At 40.7% G+C, this 19392-nt stretch overlaps 1 protein-coding gene and 2 pseudogenes across 3 annotated transcripts in view; all 3 read right to left on the bottom strand.

Annotated features, from left to right (window-relative positions):
• The window catches only part of LOC307008683 (protocadherin gamma-A1-like), a 79738-nt pseudogene that overhangs the window by 57264 nt on the left and 3082 nt on the right, over positions 1-19392 (bottom strand). The window lies entirely within an intron of this gene.
• LOC307008682 (protocadherin gamma-A11-like) lies at positions 2200-4729 on the bottom strand (annotated as a pseudogene). Its single transcript has one exon. The product of its transcript is annotated as a protocadherin gamma-A11-like (transcript).
• LOC307008681 (protocadherin gamma-A6-like) lies at positions 16252-18979 on the bottom strand. Its single transcript, XM_079631686.1, has one exon. It carries the CDS (start codon positions 18942-18944, stop codon positions 16617-16619), a length of 2328 nt encoding a protein of 775 aa, XP_079487812.1. The 5' UTR covers positions 18945-18979; the 3' UTR covers positions 16252-16616.

Genomic DNA, 19392 nt, shown 5'->3' with positions numbered 1-19392 from the left:
CTGGAGGATTTTTCCTCATGAACAACCATTACAAAAAGAAAGAAAAAAGTTGTGGATCATTCAGGTAATGACACAATATTAATATGTAATATGTAATCTGTCTTTATTTTGTGTTTGTATTTTATTTAGGCTATTAAACATCTGTTATGTGAAATATATTTTTCAGTGCAGTAGGCTACTAAATAGAAACAATGTGTGTATGATCCATCTTATTAAAAAAAGTATAAAAATAACATTTTGGAGATTCTGCAAGGTGTATGTAAACTTATGACTAAAGTGTAAATGTAAAAAAAATGACAACATTATTAGACGCCAAAATGGTGCTGGTTATCAAGTTTCTTATGTTGCTATGTGTCAAATCATCGCAATTTCATGACTCAAAGGACAAAAATTAGGTGGATTCATTCAACCCCACATTTAAATGCAGTTATCACTCTTTATAATTTACAGTGTGAACGTAACCACTGGTCCTCTAGATTAGAAGTATGAAAAAAAAAAAAATTTAGATTGTCAATAGCGCTCCCTTTAAGCCATCACTTACTGCGTTCTGCACTCTCCCTAAAACTCTCGTCATAAACACTGACTGAAGTTGTCCGCACTGCACAGTGAATGTCTTATTTATATTGCGTCTAGAGAGACTTTGTCTTTTATGAGGGGATTTGCGAAAGGATACAGCTCGTGCTGATTCTGAACATACATTTTGAGCGAATTCTTCGCATGCTGACTCTAAAACGCCTCTGATTTGCCACTGTGTTTATGCACTTAACTGTGATTGGCTACCATGCTCAACGCTGAAACAACGTCGTTTCGTTTCGTTTTTGAATAATATTGTGTCATTCCAGTGCCCGGACTCGACTGGACTCGGACATTTTTCCGAGTCTAAAATGTCTCGAGTCCGTGTCAAGTCCGAGTACAAATTCATCCGAGTGCGTGACAAGTCCGAGTTCATTCAAAATTGGACTCGAGACCGGACTCGAGTCCGAGTCCGAGTTCGAGTACCCCAACTCTATAAGGAGGACTCCTCTTTCTTTATTCAGCTCGATGTATTCAGCGCTGTCTCCTGTATAAATACGCGCTTTACCCGATTTCAGTCTCTTTAAATCTAAACCCAAATCCTGCGCTATGTTCCCGACTAAAGAGCCTTTCGCCATTTCTTCAGGAATGGAGTAACTGACCTGCCCGAGAGCTGAACTGAGAGAGAGAAACCAAATAAACAGCAGTACTTGCCGCGCCATTGTTCTGTCCGACATTTTGCAGAAGATCACGGGATGAAGATTAATACAGAAAGCAAATAAATCAGTCCAAAATGCTGGAGGAAATCATGAATATGTCCAAAGTGAAAAGAACAAGAAAAGTCTGTAATCCAAGAGAAGGATATTAAATACAGTATCTCCGTGATTCGCCTTCTCTCTCCTCTTCAGACTGCGCTCTCAGCTTCTGTCTCTCTCTCTAATAATATGGAGATGATGGGGGTGGAACTGCAGCAGATCTGCTCTATAAACTGACATATTGACCAACAGCGGCACTGTGAGTCCAGTCTGATGAACTACAGAAACAAGTGAATACAAGTATGCTTTTTTTCTTATTTTTATTTTTCCTCCAAACGTCTACTGCTCAAAAAGCCTCAAATTAAAACAACAGTATATAATAGAATAAAAAAATATTTCAAGAAAAAAATGCTACATTAATCAATATTAATTTAAACCGCAATAAAACATCACAGAAAAAAAAATCTGTCCTTGATTTTTATTTAAATTGTCATATATCTGCAATGAAAAAATCCATTTAAAATAGAAGAAAACAACGAAAAAAATAATAATAATAAAAATTCCCATATATAATTTACAACAGAATTAGTTTAAATGCAAAAAAAATAAAAGAAAAAATAAACATATTTTATAATACTCTAAGGGCAAAAACGGAAAGTCACAAGGAGGAACTTAAAATTTTCGACTAACAGTATTTCAGCACCATGGCCAGTGAATCGAAGGCACAATTTTTACACGAGGGTTTTATAAAAAGTATATACGACAATCACATGATAATTACCAAACATTGTTCTAAAAAAGTGTGTGTTTTACATAAAACATCTACAGACGACGGTCAATAGACACCCATATAAACAAAAACGTTCAACTCTATCAGAGACAGATATATACAGTAAACCTCACCTGATCGTTGAAATCTTGGTTGGTCAGATTTTCTCTTTGCGCATGCGTGAGTGTCTGTGTTCCACTGGTGTCCAGACTAATGATGCTCTCACTGCAAGGTCTGACGTACTTCAGATCACTCTTTCTGGAGTCAGTGGTTCTGCAAACCTCATAATTGTACACGTGCTGTAAAGTTCCTGTGCCGCCTACGTCTGCGTAAAGAGGCGGATAATACGGAATAACTGGAAGATTCGCTCCAGATTTATAAAACATCCGCTCGCGTCTCCATCTGTAGCATTTGACTGACAGTATGGCAATGATAGACACGATAAAGAGAAATGAAACCACAGCCAAGGCCAAGACTAGATAGAAAGTCAGGTTGTCGTTGTATTCCTTGTCGTGCGTAAAGTCAGTGAACTCCGAGAGCACTTCAGGGAAGCTGTCCGCCACCGCCACGTTAACATTGACTGTAGCTGATCGAGAGGGCTGCCCGTTGTCCTCCACTACAACAGTGAGTCTTTGTTTGACAGCATCTTTATCTGTCACTTGGCGTACAGTTCTTATTTCTCCATTCTGTAAGCCCACTTCAAACAGCGCCCTGTCTGTGGCTTTCTGCAGTTTATATGAGAGCCAGGCGTTCTGACCAGAGTCCACATCAACAGCCACCACTTTAGTCACCAGATAACCCACATCTGCCGAACGAGGCACTATTTCAGCCACCACAGAAACCCCTGACTGGACCGGGTACAGAACCTGAGGCGCGTTGTCATTCTGATCCTGAATGATTATTTTCACGCTCGCGTTGCTGCTGAGAGGAGGAGAGCCTCCGTCCTGCGCTTTTACAACGAAACTAAGCTGTTTAATTTGCTCATAATCAAATGAACGAACTGCGTGTATAACACCATTCTCAGAGTTTATAGACACGTACGAAGAAATCGACGCTCCCCCAATATGAGTATCTTCTAAAAAATATGACACTCTGGCGTTTTGATTCCAATCTAAATCTCTCGCCCTCACACTACATATGGAAAACCCTGCTGCGTTATTTTCTGTGAGGTGTGCTGAATAGCTACTTCGTTCAAAAACTGGCGCGTTGTCATTGATGTCAGAAATCTTAAGTCGAAGTGTCGTTGAGCTCGAGAGTGCAGGTGAACCTGAATCAGTCGCAGTCACTGTTATATTATATTCTGACTGCGTTTCACGGTCAAGAAAGGCATCTGTGATCAAATTATAATAATTTGAGAGGGGTGATTTGATACTGAACAGGAGGTTTTTGCCAATAGAACACGTAACCTGCCCATTTCTTCCGGAGTCCGCGTCTTTCACATATATTATAGCAATAGTAGTACTTGGGGGCGAATCTTCTGCTATAGTGCTCGAGAGAGACATCACGTTTATCGCAGGTGCATTATCATTTATGTCAGTTACATCAATTATAAGTTTACTAGTGCTTGTCAAACCCCCTTGGTCTTTGGCCTTAACTCTTATTTCAAACCGCTTTTCTTTTTCAAAATCAACATCACCTATAACGGTTATCTGACCCGAATCGCCGTCAATGTTGAACATGTCTTTAAATTGTTCTTTTATATCAGAAAACGAATAAAGTATTTGTCCGTTTGTACCACTGTCTTTATCTGTCGCATTTACAGTGATTAGATAAGTACCTTTCTGTGCATTCTCCATCACAGATGCCCTATAAACAGTCTGGTTAAACACAGGTGCATTGTCATTCGCATCTAAAACAGTAACATATATGTTAACAGAGCCGGACCTCTGCGGGTTTCCGCCATCTACAGCGATCAGCTTTAGTGATAGATGAGGATGCTCCTCGCGGTCTAAGGCTTTGTCAAGAACCATCTCAACGTATTTACTGCCGTCTGGATTTGAGTTTTGTTTAAGAACAAAATAATCATTTCGTGTGAGAATATAATTTTGCAAAGAGTTCAATTCTACGTCAGGGTCATACGCCCTTTCTAAAGCAAACCCCGAACTAAGAGCTGCCGATTCGCTTATTTCAAAACTAATTTTATTATTTTCAAATACTGGAGAATTATCATTAACGTCAGTTATTTCGACAGTAACCTGGTGCAGCTCCATTGGGTTTTCTAGAATGATCTCGAAGCTGAAGCTGCATGGTGTGATGTCACCGCAAAGCTGTTCTCGGTCTATTCTCTCACTCACGACTAGAACTCCTTTGTCTGTTCTAAGCTCTGCGTATTGAGTGCTTTCTCCGGTCACGATACGCGCTCGACCCGCTCGAAGCCTTTTCAAATCCAGCCCCAGATCCTGTGCCACATTACCAATAAGCGAGCCTTTACTCATTTCTTCAGGGATGGAGTACCGGATTTGAGAGATGGCAAAAGGAATGTAGCACGAGATGAAAAACAATACTTGCCACTGCGGTCGGAAGAAAGCAGGCCACCGAGCACATCCATTTCGATAAAAATCCTTAACAGCCATACTGATTAGAAACCAAGTTCACCAATAATATTTCCAGTATTCAATGGAATGAAAGAACATTCCAAGGTAGAACTACAAAAAACGTTTTGTATTCGTTTGGAAGAGAAAAGGAAAGAGATAGTCACCCTCTCACCATCCCGTATGGAATGAAACAGAGGGAGAGCTGCGTCACAGCGCGCGCTGATTGGGTGGGGCCAAGGTTTACTGTTAGAATAGCTTATTGCACACAAAGTATTTCACTGACCAACAGCGGCCCTTAGAGTCCAAAATAAGCATTAGCAGAATGCATACATTTCAAAACGAAAGTTAGACCAATAAAAATATAAATTTAAACCGACATCAGCGCTGCACAACCTCAATACAGACAAGTAAAGATAAATTAGTAAAATGTCACAGTTTCTCCTAACATGAGATGCTAATTAAACGAGCCTGGCATGAATTCATCTTCAGTGCAGACTTTTTACAGTTTATTACATTATCATATTACATTCATTGAGAGAATAATAAGAGGCTAATAATAGTCCAAGGGACTGCAGGTGGAAATTAGGTGCAAGCATCTCGGTGTGTGTGTGTGTGTGTCTGTGTGTCTGTGTGTGTGTGTGTGTGTGTGTATGGTTCCCGACAAATAGATCGATAAAATAATAATAATAATAATTTCTCACCTCTACTGGCGAATCTAATTCATCCAGCACGTCTTTCTCGTTGGGCACGCGCTGCAGTGTTCCTGTAGAATTAGGATCCACTATCAACACGTTCTGACTTGCAGGTCTGACAAACTTACAGTCACTTCTTCTGGAATCGGTCGTTCTGTAAACCTCATAATTATATCCGTGCTGCAGAGTTCCTGTGCCAACAGTGTCCGCGTAACGCGGCGGATAGTACGGAATAACTGGAAGATTGGACTTGTAATCCATACGTGATTGTCTCCACCTGTAGATCTTAACAGATATTATGACGACTAAACATGTTATGAAAAGAAATGAGACTGCAGCCAAGGCCAAGACTAGGTAAAAAGTCAGGTTATTGTTGTATTCCTTGTCGTGCGTAAAGTCAGTGAACTCCGAGAGCACTTCAGGGAAGCTGTCCGCCACCGCCACGTTAACATTGACTGTAGCTGATCGAGAGGGCTGCCCGTTGTCCTCCACTACAACAGTGAGTCTTTGTTTGACAGCATCTTTATCTGTCACTTGGCGTACAGTTCTTATTTCTCCATTCTGTAAGCCCACTTCAAACAGCGCCCTGTCTGTGGCTTTCTGCAGTTTATATGAGAGCCAGGCGTTCTGACCAGAGTCCACATCAACAGCCACCACTTTAGTCACCAGATAACCCACATCTGCCGAACGAGGCACTATTTCAGCCACCACAGAAACCCCTGACTGGACCGGGTACAGAACCTGAGGCGCGTTGTCATTCTGATCTTGGATGCAAATGTTCACGGTTACGTTGCTACAAAGCGGAGGAGAGCCGCCATCCTGCGCTTTAATAGTTATCTTAATGTTTTTGATCTGTTCATAATCGAAAGAGCGCACTGCGTGTACAACCCCACTCTCCGCGTTAACAGAAACATACGTTCCTACGGGAGACCCGCCCAAGTCACTTTCTTCTAGAATGTAAGATATACGAGCATTCTGATTCTCATCCGGGTCATAAGCTCTGATTCTGAGGATAGACACGCCGGGAGAATTATTCTCGAGCAAGTATGAGTTATAAACACTGTCCTTAAAAACTGGGGCATTATCATTAACATCCGTTATTTTCAGATGAAACGTTTTTCTGCTTGTTAAAGGCGGCTTCCCGGAATCAGTGGCGATAACAGTGATGTTGTACTCTGACAACTTCTCACGATCTAAAATAGCATTCGTGACTAAAGAATAATAATTTCTTAAAGTCGATTTTATAGCAAAATCTTCAGATCCTTCGATAAAACAATTGATTTTGCCGTTATCATCAGTGTCTGGGTCCTTAACATTAATTATTGCAATTGTAGTATCAGGGGGAGCGTTTTCAGATACTGAGCTCGAGAAAGACATTATATTAATGACAGGTGCATTGTCGTTTACATCAATGACCTCTAATGCAATTTTACTCGAATCAGTTAATCCACCCTGATCCCTAGCCTCGACTGTTAGTTCAAATTTAGTATCTTTTTCATGATCAATTTCTCCAACAACAGACACAATGCCAGTGTTGCTGTCAATGTTGAATAACTGCGCAGCGGTTCCTTTTTGTTTATAGAAATTGTATGTTATTCGCCCATAAGAACCAGCGTCTGCATCTGTGGCGTTAACGGTAGTAATGTACGTGCCTTTCTGTGCATTCTCCATCACAGATGCCCTATAAACAGTCTGGTTAAACACAGGTGCATTGTCATTGGCATCTAAAACAGTAACATCTATATTAACAGAGCCGGACCTCTGCGGGTTTCCGCCATCTACAGCGATCAGCTTCAGAGATAGATGAGGATGCTCCTCCCGGTCTAAGGCTTTCTGTAAAACCATTTCCGCGTATTTACTGCCGTCCGGACTTGAGTGTTGCTTTATAACAAAATGGCTATTTGGCGATAAAATGTAATTCTGCAGTGAGTTCACGCCTACATCGTGATCATCTGCGCTTTCCAACAAAAAGCGTGAACCCAGCGTTGCAGACTCACTAATTTCGAATTTTAATTCTTTGTTCTGAAACGACGGTGCGTGATCATTTTCATCCAATATCTCAATAGTAACTGGGTGCAGCTCCATTGGGTTCTCTAGAATCATCTCGAAGCTGAAGCTGCACGGTGTGATGTCACCGCAAAGCTGTTCTCGGTCTATTCTCTCACTCACGACTAGCATCCCTTTGTCTGCTTTAAGCTCTGCGTATTGAGTGCTTTCTCCGGTCACTATACGCGCTCGACCCGCTCGAAGCCTTTTCAAATCCAGCCCCAGATCTTGTGCTACATTACCAATGAGTGAACCTTTCTTCATCTCCTCCGGAATCGAATATCGTATCTGTCCGCTTGCAGTGTAAACGCAACAAGAAAAAAACATTGATAACAGCCACAGCATTTTCCATAGCCAAGAGCGATGACTGCATTCTGCCATCCAACAGCTCCGTTGCACCATAATCACAGGGTTAACAAAGAGCAAATCCAATTAAAATGTTGAGATGTAGTCCAAGATGGTGCGAGAAAAAAAATAATGCAACAAAACTGAATAGCAAACCTTAATATCTCCCGCACACAAACCCTGAATAAAAATGTCGAGGCAACCCTGCCCTCATCTGCCGAAACACACGAAAATGGGGAGGGGTAAAGATTGCTGGATGACAAAGCACAGCATAAAATGTTTCACTGATCAACAGCGGCCCTTGCTGTTCAAAGTGAGCGTTAACAAGCCTAATTCTACAAAATGATGTATAAGTATATAAGTGAATTCGTTATTCTGTATACTGTATATTGTATATATATATTCACATTATACATGTAGGTTCCGCGGTTTCCTTCACCAATAGTGAAAGAAACAATCGAAGAACAAGCGTCTAAAAAAGAACAAAAAAAATAGAAAGTCTAAAAAAAAAAAATCACAAACTGTACTGTTGCTGTCCATAAACTAAGTGCTGAAATTATATATTAAAGAGAAGCACATGCAGGAACATCTCGAGAGTAAAAATGGAATCAAACACTTTGAAAGGCTATTTAATATTTGGGATTTGGGAGCTTAAAGCTTCAGCACTAAAGAGAGACGGTATTATTGCAGAAACGCATATCATAGGCTACAGAGGACAAGAAAGATTGAACCGAGAACACACATTTCAGCACCATGGACAGCACCACAACACGGGCTGTTGTGTTTATAGATCTCTTTAAGCAATGATAACAAAATTGCAGACTACCAGTAACACAAATAATATTTTTTAAAAGCTATGTAAACTAGAAAAATAAAAATCCAATACAAAATAAAATAAAATACAAAAGATTTTAATGAGCAGCGTTTTTGCCAATCGGCCTTCGTCGGGCTTACAAAACATGCAAATGTGCAAAAGAGAACACATAATTTAGAGTGACAATCAGCTGTTAGTAATTATAAAAGCTATTTGGGAAAAAAGAACAATCACATTTGTGCAAACTTACCAGTGTGCTGCGCGCATCGTTAAAATCGGCGGCTCGTGTCTCCTTTGGAATTGTTTCTGTTCCACTCACGTCAACACTCATCAGACTTTGACTGACGGGTCCGAAATACTTAACATCACTTTTCCTGGAGTCTGTGGTTCTGTAAATTTCATAATTCTGCACGTGCTGCAGAGTTCCTGTGCCCACGGTGTCTGCGTAACGCGGCGGATAGTACGGAATAACAGGAAGACTTGATTGATAATACAAACGTGATTGTCTCCATCTGTAGATTTTAACAGATATTATGACGACTAAACATGTTATGAAAAGAAATGAGACTGCAGCCAAGGCCAAGACTAGATAGAAAGTCAGGTTGTCGTTGTATTCCTTGTCGTGCGTAAAGTCAGTGAACTCCGAGAGCACTTCAGGGAAGCTGTCCGCCACCGCCACGTTAACATTGACTGTAGCTGATCGAGAGGGCTGCCCGTTGTCCTCCACTACAACAGTGAGTCTTTGTTTGACAGCATCTTTATCTGCCACTTGGCGTACAGTTCTTATTTCTCCATTCTGTAAGCCCACTTCAAACAGCGCCCTGTCTGTGGCTTTCTGCAGTTTATATGAGAGCCAGGCGTTCTGACCAGAGTCCACATCAACAGCCACCACTTTAGTCACCAGATAACCCACATCTGCCGAACGAGGCACTATTTCAGCCACCACAGAAACCCCTGACTGGACCGGGTACAGAACCTGAGGCGCGTTGTCGTTCTGATCCTGAACGTTAATGAAAACTGTAGCATTTGATCCGAGAGGTGGAGACCCTCCATCCTGCGCTCTCACGTGTATCTTAAACTCTTTCATCTGTTCATAATCAAATGATCGCACCGCATGAATAACTCCATTGTCTGCGTTAACAGAGAAGTACGTTGAGACAGGAGAACCATTTACATCGGTATCTATGATATAATACGCGATACGCGCGTTTTGCCCTGCGTCAGGGTCTGTTGCTTGAAGAGTCAGCAAAGAAACGCCGGGAGAGTTATTCTCTAATATATACGCTTTATATTCACGCCGACTAAAGGCTGGAGCATTGTCGTTGATATCAGTAATATCTAGTGAAATAGTTTTTTTACTGAATAATGAAGGGCTGCCTTCGTCTGAGGCAACTAACGTTAGATTAAAACTGGAAACTTTTTCTCGGTCTAGTGGCGCGTCGGTTACTAAAGTGTAGTACTTGCGCGGTGATGGTTTAATTGTAAAGGGTGAATTATGCTCTAAATTTAAGCGGACCTGTCCATTTTTACCGGAGTCTACATCCTGGACGCTTATCAAAGCTACAACGGTGCCAGGAGGAGAATCCTCTTGTATTTTACCCGAAAAAGATGTCATGGTTATAATCGGGCTGTTGTCATTAACATCTACAATATCTAAGACCAATTTACTTGCACCGGTTAGGCCCCATGGGTCTTTAGCCTGCAAATTAAGTTCATATTGCTGAACAGCTTCATAGTCTAAATTGCCAGTGAGTGTTATATCACCAGTGGCTGCACTGATTTGGAAGAGGTGCGCCGCGTCCTCTCCCATATGAGTAAAAGAATACGTGACATTGCCATTGAAACCTTGATCTGCATCAGAGGCACTGACTTTAGTTATCAACGTCCCTTTTACTGCGTTCTCAGCTACACTTGCTTTATACATTGTTTCAGTAAAAATGGGTGCATTATCATTGGCATCAAGAACAGTAACGAGTATTTTAACAGTTCCAGAGCGCGGCGGGTCTCCACCATCAATAGCCATTAATATAAGTGAATGCTCGCTCTGTTTCTCTCTGTCCAGCACTGACTGCAACACCATCTCTGCATACTTGCTGCCGTCTGAGCGACTGTGCTGCTTTAAAGCAAAATGATCAGTCGGTTTCAGACTATAGCTCTGGAGAGAATTCAATCCAACATCAGGGTCGGTCGCGGTGTCTAACAGGAAAATGGTGCCTATAGGCGTGGACTCACTAATCTCTAAAATGATTTCTCTCTTAGAAAAAACTGGTGCATGATCATTGATGTCTTGAATCTCTATGGTAATCGAGAAAAATTCGAGAGGGTTTTCAAGCAAAATCTCAAGACCGAAACTACACGGTGATTTTTGTCCGCAGAGCTGCTCTCTATCTATTCTCTCTTTCACCACCAAATGTCCTTTGTTACGGTTCAGTTCGACATATTGTCTACTGTCATCAATAACGAGACGCGCACGGCCAGACACCAACCTTTTCACATCCAAACCGAGATCCTTCGCCACATCTCCGACAAACAACCCAGGTCTCATTTCCTCTGGAATAGAGTAACGAATCTGCCCGGACGCTGAGCTCAGCACGAATAAAAGAAAAATGGAGAATCCAGCTTGCCATTTTACACACCGCCGCAAATTGACTCCTTTGTTATCCCCCATCATGCAAATGTAGTAATCCGAGAAAATACAATCATACACTTCCAGTTTCCAAATATCCAAGCATTTAAAAATCCATTCAGTATTGCTCAGTATGTTCCAGAAAGAGCTTCGTACAAACAAAAGCGCTTCGTCTGTTTTCTCTGTCCTGTCTGACGCAATGCCTTCTAAACACAGCTCTTATGAGCACTAACCTCTCCCTGTGCAACAGCACCTCTCACAGTCCACGAGAAGCACAGCAGCAGTGCGGGACTGTCCAGCATCAGGGCCAAAAGAGCTGGCCAGCTCTACTTTATGAGAGTGCAATATGAGGTTCTTGCACACTGAAGTTGCATTTATGGATCTAATGATTGTCATTACTGGACAGAAACTGGACAGTGAGCACTTAGTGCTTAAAAAAAAAGTAATGTAACAATGCAGAATTAAATAAATTCAACCCAACCAGATTTGAGCAATCACAGTTTATCATGAATCAAGAACCTATGTATTCCATGACATCCAGGTGTTTAACAAGAGGCCCAAACTTGATTTCAGGTGCAGTCTTGTTTGGCCACCCTCTTGTTTAATCAAAAATAATGAAGAAAGTGTGTCATATTGAAAGCTGATGATGACCTACCTTTGAGAGGATGAAAGTGAGTGTGATCTCCAAAAAACAGACACAATCCTCAGTCTGGTCCAGTAAAAGCAGAATATGTGTGTGTGTGTGTGTGTGTGTGTGTGTGTGTGTGTGTGTGTGTGTGTTCATATGATGTAAGAGGACACACATTTGTATAATGACATGGGTATTACACTGGTATTACAGTGTAAATGTGGTTTATGAGGACATGTCCAGAGTCCTAGTAATTATAATGTACAATGCAACTTGTAACATTTCAGGTTGCATAAATTAAAATTGTTATGAATGAACTCAAATTGCCAATGAACGATAGTATATTATTAAATTAACAAAACCCAGATTCATGAATGGTTTAAAAATTGTATTCTTAGTTTATTATAAATTTAACTTATATCAAATTTTAAATTATTACCAGAATGTATCCACTACAAGGTTTTGCAGTCTGACACTGATCATTTTACAATGTTTGCAGCTACAGAAGAAGGGTATGTGTTATTGTTTTGTATATTTTTATTGTACAATATTGTACGTAGTTTTGGATTCTGCAGATGATTCAAATTACGCTGACTACACATCTGTGAGCATGCATTAAACATGAGCAGCTCTGAAGCTGCCGCATAGCCATACATACTTAGTGTGGTGAGACTGCATTATTCAGACTGCATGTGTCCATACAGCCTGATGCATTTTAATGCTGTAAAAGTGGGCCAGAGTCCAGCCTTAGAGCATAGGGGGAGGAGAGACCTGAATAGTGTGCACGCACACGCGCACACACACACACACACACGCACACACACACACACACAGGTTCGCTATCTTTATGGGGACTCTGTAATGGTTTTCATACTGGACAAACTGTATATTCTGTCTCTTTACTAACCTTTACAAACCCTACACCTACCCATCATACAAAACTTTCTGCATTTTTACATTTTCAAAAAATATATAATTTAGAATATTTATTAACCCATTTCCCTCGTGGGGAACCGCTGGCTACTCCCTCAATTTTTGGTGATGATTCAGTCGCTCTGTCAGTGTTTTAGTGAACCACCACAAGATGGAGCACTGCACATACTGTATGCTTACATTCAGACACTGAACTGAACATGAGCAAACAGCCCATCATGAGGACTTTCTCTTAAAGGTAAAATGTGTAGCAGAGGTTTTAGGGAGAGTATGAACATTTAAATGAGACTGAAAGAGAGAGAGATAGAAAGTGAAGTAAAGTAAAGAGAAAAAAAGCTTTCTGTGGATTCACAATAATATTTTAAATAATAAAAATAGCAGTATATCAAATATGTTTCTTACCTAGAGGAGATTGATTCATTTCCATTGATTGGGATGAAGCGCAGGAGCAAGTCATGGAGGGGAGAGAAGAGATAAGAAAATAATTAACAAAAATAGATTTACAAATTTTCCTGAAGAAAATGTGTTGATTAGTTCGAAGCACTTACACTTGTGCAATTGTGCACTTAAGCAATAATGGTGTTTGCCAAGGCAAGCATTTGCATTACTGATAAAAACTAAAAGACAAAGATCTAAACAATAAACTGAAGAAATCACACCCAAAGTGCACTCAAAAAAGCCATTACACACTAAGTATGGCTTTCACAGAAACAATGAAATAATGGCATACACAATGGCATCATCATGATCTCCAGATTGATTAGAAAGTGTACATTGAGAGACACAAGAGTGTGTGGGACATGAGGAGACATTTCTGCCTCTGTCACCCTTTGTAGCTTTTCATGAAGGCATCTCTGCATGTGTGCACTACAACAATCAGATTGGATTACAAGTCTGGGATTTAATATTTTGCTGTACACACACACACACACACACACACACACACACACACACACACACACACACACACACACACACACACACACACACACACACACACACACACACACACACACACACACACAGAAGTGTTCAGCAGAAGTAGGCCTGCCTAAAGCAACAATTTAATCACACATGAGTGAACATTTAAAATAGCACACACAGTCACTGACTGGAATATGTACAGAATACTGTGGACACGGATCTACAGTACATCACAGTCCCGATACTGTACACTCTCAGAATAAGAGGTACAAAAGTTAGCACTGTAGTGATACCATTTTTAAATAGTACTAATATGTATCATTTAGGTACTAACATGTACCTTTAAGATACTTCTATGCACCCTTTAGGGATAAATAAGGTACACGGGTGTACCTTTTGAAGGGGTAACCATCCAAGTGACCACTTTTGTACCTTTTTCTGAGAGTGATGCCAAGTATTTAACTACATGTATAATCCATGCATTCAAACTGGCACTCAGAACAACTATTGTTAAGTCAACAACTATGATTCAATTAATAATATTATATTTATATTTTTAAAGTGGTATATTGTAACCATCCAAAGATCTGATGCAAATTAAATTTGCCCCTAATGTCACTTGAAAATCCCTAAATGTAGCCCAGAATGACATTTGATTTAAATTAATTTGCAAATTCACCCCAGTCTCTCTGCTGTAGCATTATTGTGGCATTATGTGCGCTCACGTGTCTGCGTCAGGCGTTCATGACCCGATTAAAGGCATGTCAGAACAACTTATACACTGCAGATGAGCTCAGTGCACAGTCACGGTTATAAAACACACAAACATCTGCTCAGAGAAAACATTGCTCTCCATCTAGACTCTACATTTAATCAAGCAGGCCAACAGTTTACATGTGGCCTTATAGTCACAAGACCAAATCATCCTTTATCCTGGATAAGAAGCTCAAATCATGAGTCTGGACAGTTGTTAAATGATGGTTAGACGTCATAAAAACTCCTCATTTTTAGACTCATCTTCATGGCAAAGTATCTTAGTGGTAAATGTAATAAAAATGTTAAATGAAGATAATCGCATTACGCTTTTACACTTTTCACACATTTAAGTATATAGCAACATTTCTTACTAGTAAGTTTAAACCCTGCAATAGAAATATCTGCTTTAGAGCAAGGGCGAAACTAACAATAGCACTGGCAAAGATATACGGCATGAATTACTAACCGAAAGTATGACCAGTGTAACTCAAGAAATAAGATAACTTAGTACTAAGCTTTCAAGCAACAATTTAACTATGAATAACTTAAAGGTGAAAGGCCATTACAAGTGTATCTTATGCTGGGTTGAAAGATAAGCATATGCACAAACATATTCTGTCATTGCACTGGTTACTGCAAGTACATTTACTGTTAACAGGAAAAGAAAAACCTACCTGAGTAAATACAATATGCATATCTTTGATTAAACACAGGACAAACATACTGGGACACTACGAAAACTGCTGAAGAGTATGACCATGTTGAATATTTCTACTGAATAACCAACTAAATCATTCATAAATATGTCTAATGTTGCATGCTGTATTTCATAATTTCCCACTAAAAAGAGATGCTCAGATTTTGCCTATTTTGATAAATATCTTTTTATTAATATATAACTCCTAAAACTGAAAGTCACTTTACAAAGCACATAATGCACACACACGCACAGCACTATGCAGAGTAAGAGTTAACATATCTAAAGTATAAATGTAGACAACCTCCAGTGACAGTGATTCTGGTTCAAATCAATAACTAAATACTTGCAGATCAACATCTTCTGGTAAAAATGAGTGTTTGTGTAAATGAATTAAACATTCACAGTTTGTGTATTGTAAAGGTTCAAAGGGAATATTTATTATTTGAACTTTAGGGTAAAATCACCAGTAACAAATTGCACAGATGACATTGCACATTTACGTGAAAGGATAAGAAAGGAGTTTTCATAACACGTCAGCTTAATATGTATAAAATCAAAAATAAAGCACGGAGTAAAAGGAAAGACAGATGAAGATACATTTGTGATAAATCTGGTTCACAGAAGCAGAAGAGGGTTTATGTGACATCTTTCAACCATTTAATCTTTCAGTCTGAGAGAGAGAGAGAGAGAGAGAGAGAGAGAGAGAGAGAGAGAGAGAGAGAGAGAGAGAGAGAGAGACCTCTTGTGCAAACCTCTTACTGTAATAATACAAATAAAATAACTGACATTCATGGCTTCCAAAGGAAAAAAGTAAAGTCTGTGCTCATTGTGACACCATATACAGTGCTCCTCAAAGTTTACACACCCCTTGCAGAATCTGTGAAAATATGAATAATTTTAACAAAATAAGAGGGATCATACAAAATGCATGTTATTTTTTTATTTAGTATAAATAAGACAAAAAAAAGCTACATTTATAAAAAGGAAAACATTTTGAATTTGAATATCAAGGTAAATTGATGCATTTAAGAAGAATCAAGGATAAAGACACTTTTGAATGGGGTCTTTTGAACAGTTTTATTCATTCTGCTATTGTTTCTTTGTCTTGTGGACCTGTAAACATATTTTATGTAAAATATCTTATTCAGGACAGTACTAAAAAAAATAACATGCATTTATCCCTCTTATTTTGTTAAAATTATTCACATTTTCACATATTCTGCAAGGGCTGTGTAAACTTTTGAGCAGCACTGTATATCTATATCTATCTATATATATATATATATATATATTTAAATAATACATAAGAGCAGATCTGCATACAATATTAAAGAGCACACAAAAGTCTTTAAAGTGCAATTATAAAACATTGTGTAAAAATAAAATGATTATGGATGTCCAGATCTTGTTACATGCAGAACCAAAGCAGAAAAGGACATACAACAAAAGTGAAGAATTCCCTGTAATGTGTTTTCATGAAACAGATTAATGCATATAATGAGGAACATTTGCCTGAATAAAGGCTTCAGTCCGATCTGTTGATGAGGATTTTCTATGATTGTCAGGGTCAAACCATCTGGGTTAGAATTTATGTGGCACTAAGAGCGTTGCACGTGCAGTGCTGCGGACACCCGCATGCACTGACGTCCCACTCTTATTCCGCATGTCAAAATCAACAAAGTCAGAGCCGAATCTGAAGTCCCCTCTCCACGAGCCTGTGGTTAAGAATGAATTATATCGATCATCCTTCTGCAAAGTATTGAAGCGGCTCACGTCGGAGTAGCCAGGTGGTCCGTAGGTAGGAGGGAAAACGGGTAAGTTTCCAGTTGAGCGATACATGTATCTGTGTCTACATAATCTCATATAGACCATAGCAATGATGAGCACAAAGAAAAGACTGGACACGCCTGCCAGAGCCAGCATTAAATACAGAATAAGGTCCTCGTGAGCATGTGACTCTTCCATGCCACGTGCAAAGAGCTCATCGATGACTGGCAGGCCATCTTCAATCATAATATTGACAGTTGCAGTGGCCGACAAAAACTCAGGCCCGTTATCAGTCACAGAGACTAGCAAGGTTTGTTTGATCTCATCATCTTCTGCAAATGGTCTCAGTGTCCGAATTTCCCCACAGTGCAGGCCAACAGAGAACAAATTAGACTGCGTGGCTTTCAAGATTCGATAGGACAGCCATGCATTGTGCCCTGCGTCTGCATCTACAGCAACCACTTTAGTGACCAAATAACCTGCAGGAGCAGCTCGGGGCACAATGTCATCTGCAAGGTGTCCATCAAACTGAACTGGGGACAGAACAACCGGAGCGTTGTCGTTCTGATCGGCAATGAAGACCCGGACAGTGCATGTGCTAGTGAACTGAGGGCTGCCTCCGTCTCGTGCCATCACTGGAACATGGACGTGAGTGGACGTTTCGTAATCAAAGGGCCGTCGAGCAAATATCTCACCGGTGTCTGCGTTAATGGAGAACAGAGAAGCTGCATCTTCTGAAAGAGAATACAGGATTCTAGCATTCTGCCCCTCATCTGCGTCGTCAGCTCTGACTTTAATGACTGGGGTTCCCCGAGGCTGATTTTCCGCAAACTGGATGCTGTAGTCACGGTGTCTAAAAATAGGAGGATTATCATTAACGTCTGTGACTGTTATGGCTACAGTTTGGCTGCTGAATAAAGGGGGTGTTCCAGCATCCACAGCAGTCACGGTTATGTTATAGCGAGGGCTCTTTTCCCGGTCTAAAACTCCATCAATCACAAGCATAAAGTAATTCTTCACTTCTGAAACAAGCTTAAATGGCACGTCGTCGGATATCTCACATGTGACCCGGCCACTGGTGCCGGTATCGAGGTCATAAACATTTAGCAAAGCCACCATGGTTCCGGGTGAAGCGTCTTCTGGCACAGTGGCAGAATTTGATTTAACTGCAATTACAGGCGCATTGTCATTCACATCTATCACATCTATGATGAGTTTACAGTGAGATGACTGCCCTCCTCCATCTTTGGCTTGAACATCCAGCTCATGAGAACTGGCCTCCTCGTAATCCAATGCGCTCATGACCCTCACCTCTCCCGTCACAGGGTCAACCTCTAAAATCCCTCTTGTCTTATCAGGCACGTGACTGAAAGAGTAACTAACTTCCCCGTAAATCCCGCTGTCTAAATCAGTTGCGTTTAATTTAACCAACACAGAACCTTGAGCTGAATTTTCCTGTGCGCTGACTTTATACACCCTTTGACTAAACACAGGAACGTTATCATTAGCGTCTAACACGTGAATGTGAATTGAAGCCGCTCCTGAACGAGAAGGCCGGCCACCATCCACTCCACTCAGGGTCAGAAAGTGATCCGCCCGGTTTTCTCGATCCAAAGGCTTTTTGAGTACCAACTCAGGATATGCATTTCTGTCCACCTGAGTGTTCATCTCTAAAGCAAAATATTCACTCCCACTGAGTTGATAATGCTGAACAGAATTAGCTCCTATGTCAGGATCGTGAGCACTTTCAAGTGGAAAACGCCTCCCTAGGACCGTTGACTCCAGTAGCTCAAGCTCAATCTGACCGTTATCAAACGCTGGGCTGTTATCGTTGATGTCCTGGATGTCCAAGAGGAGACTGTACACTTTGAGCGGATTCTCCAGTAGCAGTTGAAACTGCAGGACGCAGGGTGCAGACTGTGAGCAAAGCTCCTCGCGGTCCATTCTCTCGCTCACCAACAGAGAGCCCGTTTCTGGACTCAGCTCGCAAAACTGTCGGCTCCCCTCAGCAACAACTCGAGCACTGCGCCTCATGAGCTCCGTCACATCTATTCCCAAATCTCTCGCCACGTTGCCGATGATGGAGCCTGGCTGCATCTCCTCTGGAACCGAATAACGCACTTCAGCGAGAGAACCGCACATGCAAATGAAGCAGAAGCAAAGCTGAAGCCAGAAATGTGCCAGTACGCATCTTGACAAACAAACCATGTTGTAAAATATTAATAGTTACATTTAAATAATAAAGAATAAAAATAATGAGGATAAAAGCGCATTCTGAACAGATCCTCAATGGGGCAGACACTGTGCTCTGATGCCTGCTCCTGTCGGCTTAGATTTTTATTTTCCTCTCTCTCTCTCTCTCTCTGCACGCCTACAGCACTCCCCTCCCCATCCATCCCTCATCTCTCCCTCCTCTCCTCTCCTCGCTGTGCAACCCTGAGTAAACTGGGGCATCAGGGCACACGGCACAGATGAGATCACTTCTTCCTAAGCTGTTCATAACATGAGAGCGTCACCCAGAGACCAAATGTAAGAGTTACAGACCCACAAAATCTTTCCACAAATATATATATATTGAAAAATGTAGCAA

This window comes from Phoxinus phoxinus (genome assembly GCF_949152265.1).
Source record: "Phoxinus phoxinus genome assembly, chromosome: 12".
NCBI classification, from domain to species: Eukaryota; Metazoa; Chordata; class Actinopteri; order Cypriniformes; family Leuciscidae; genus Phoxinus; species Phoxinus phoxinus.
This window is presented reverse-complemented; position numbering and strand designations above follow the sequence as displayed.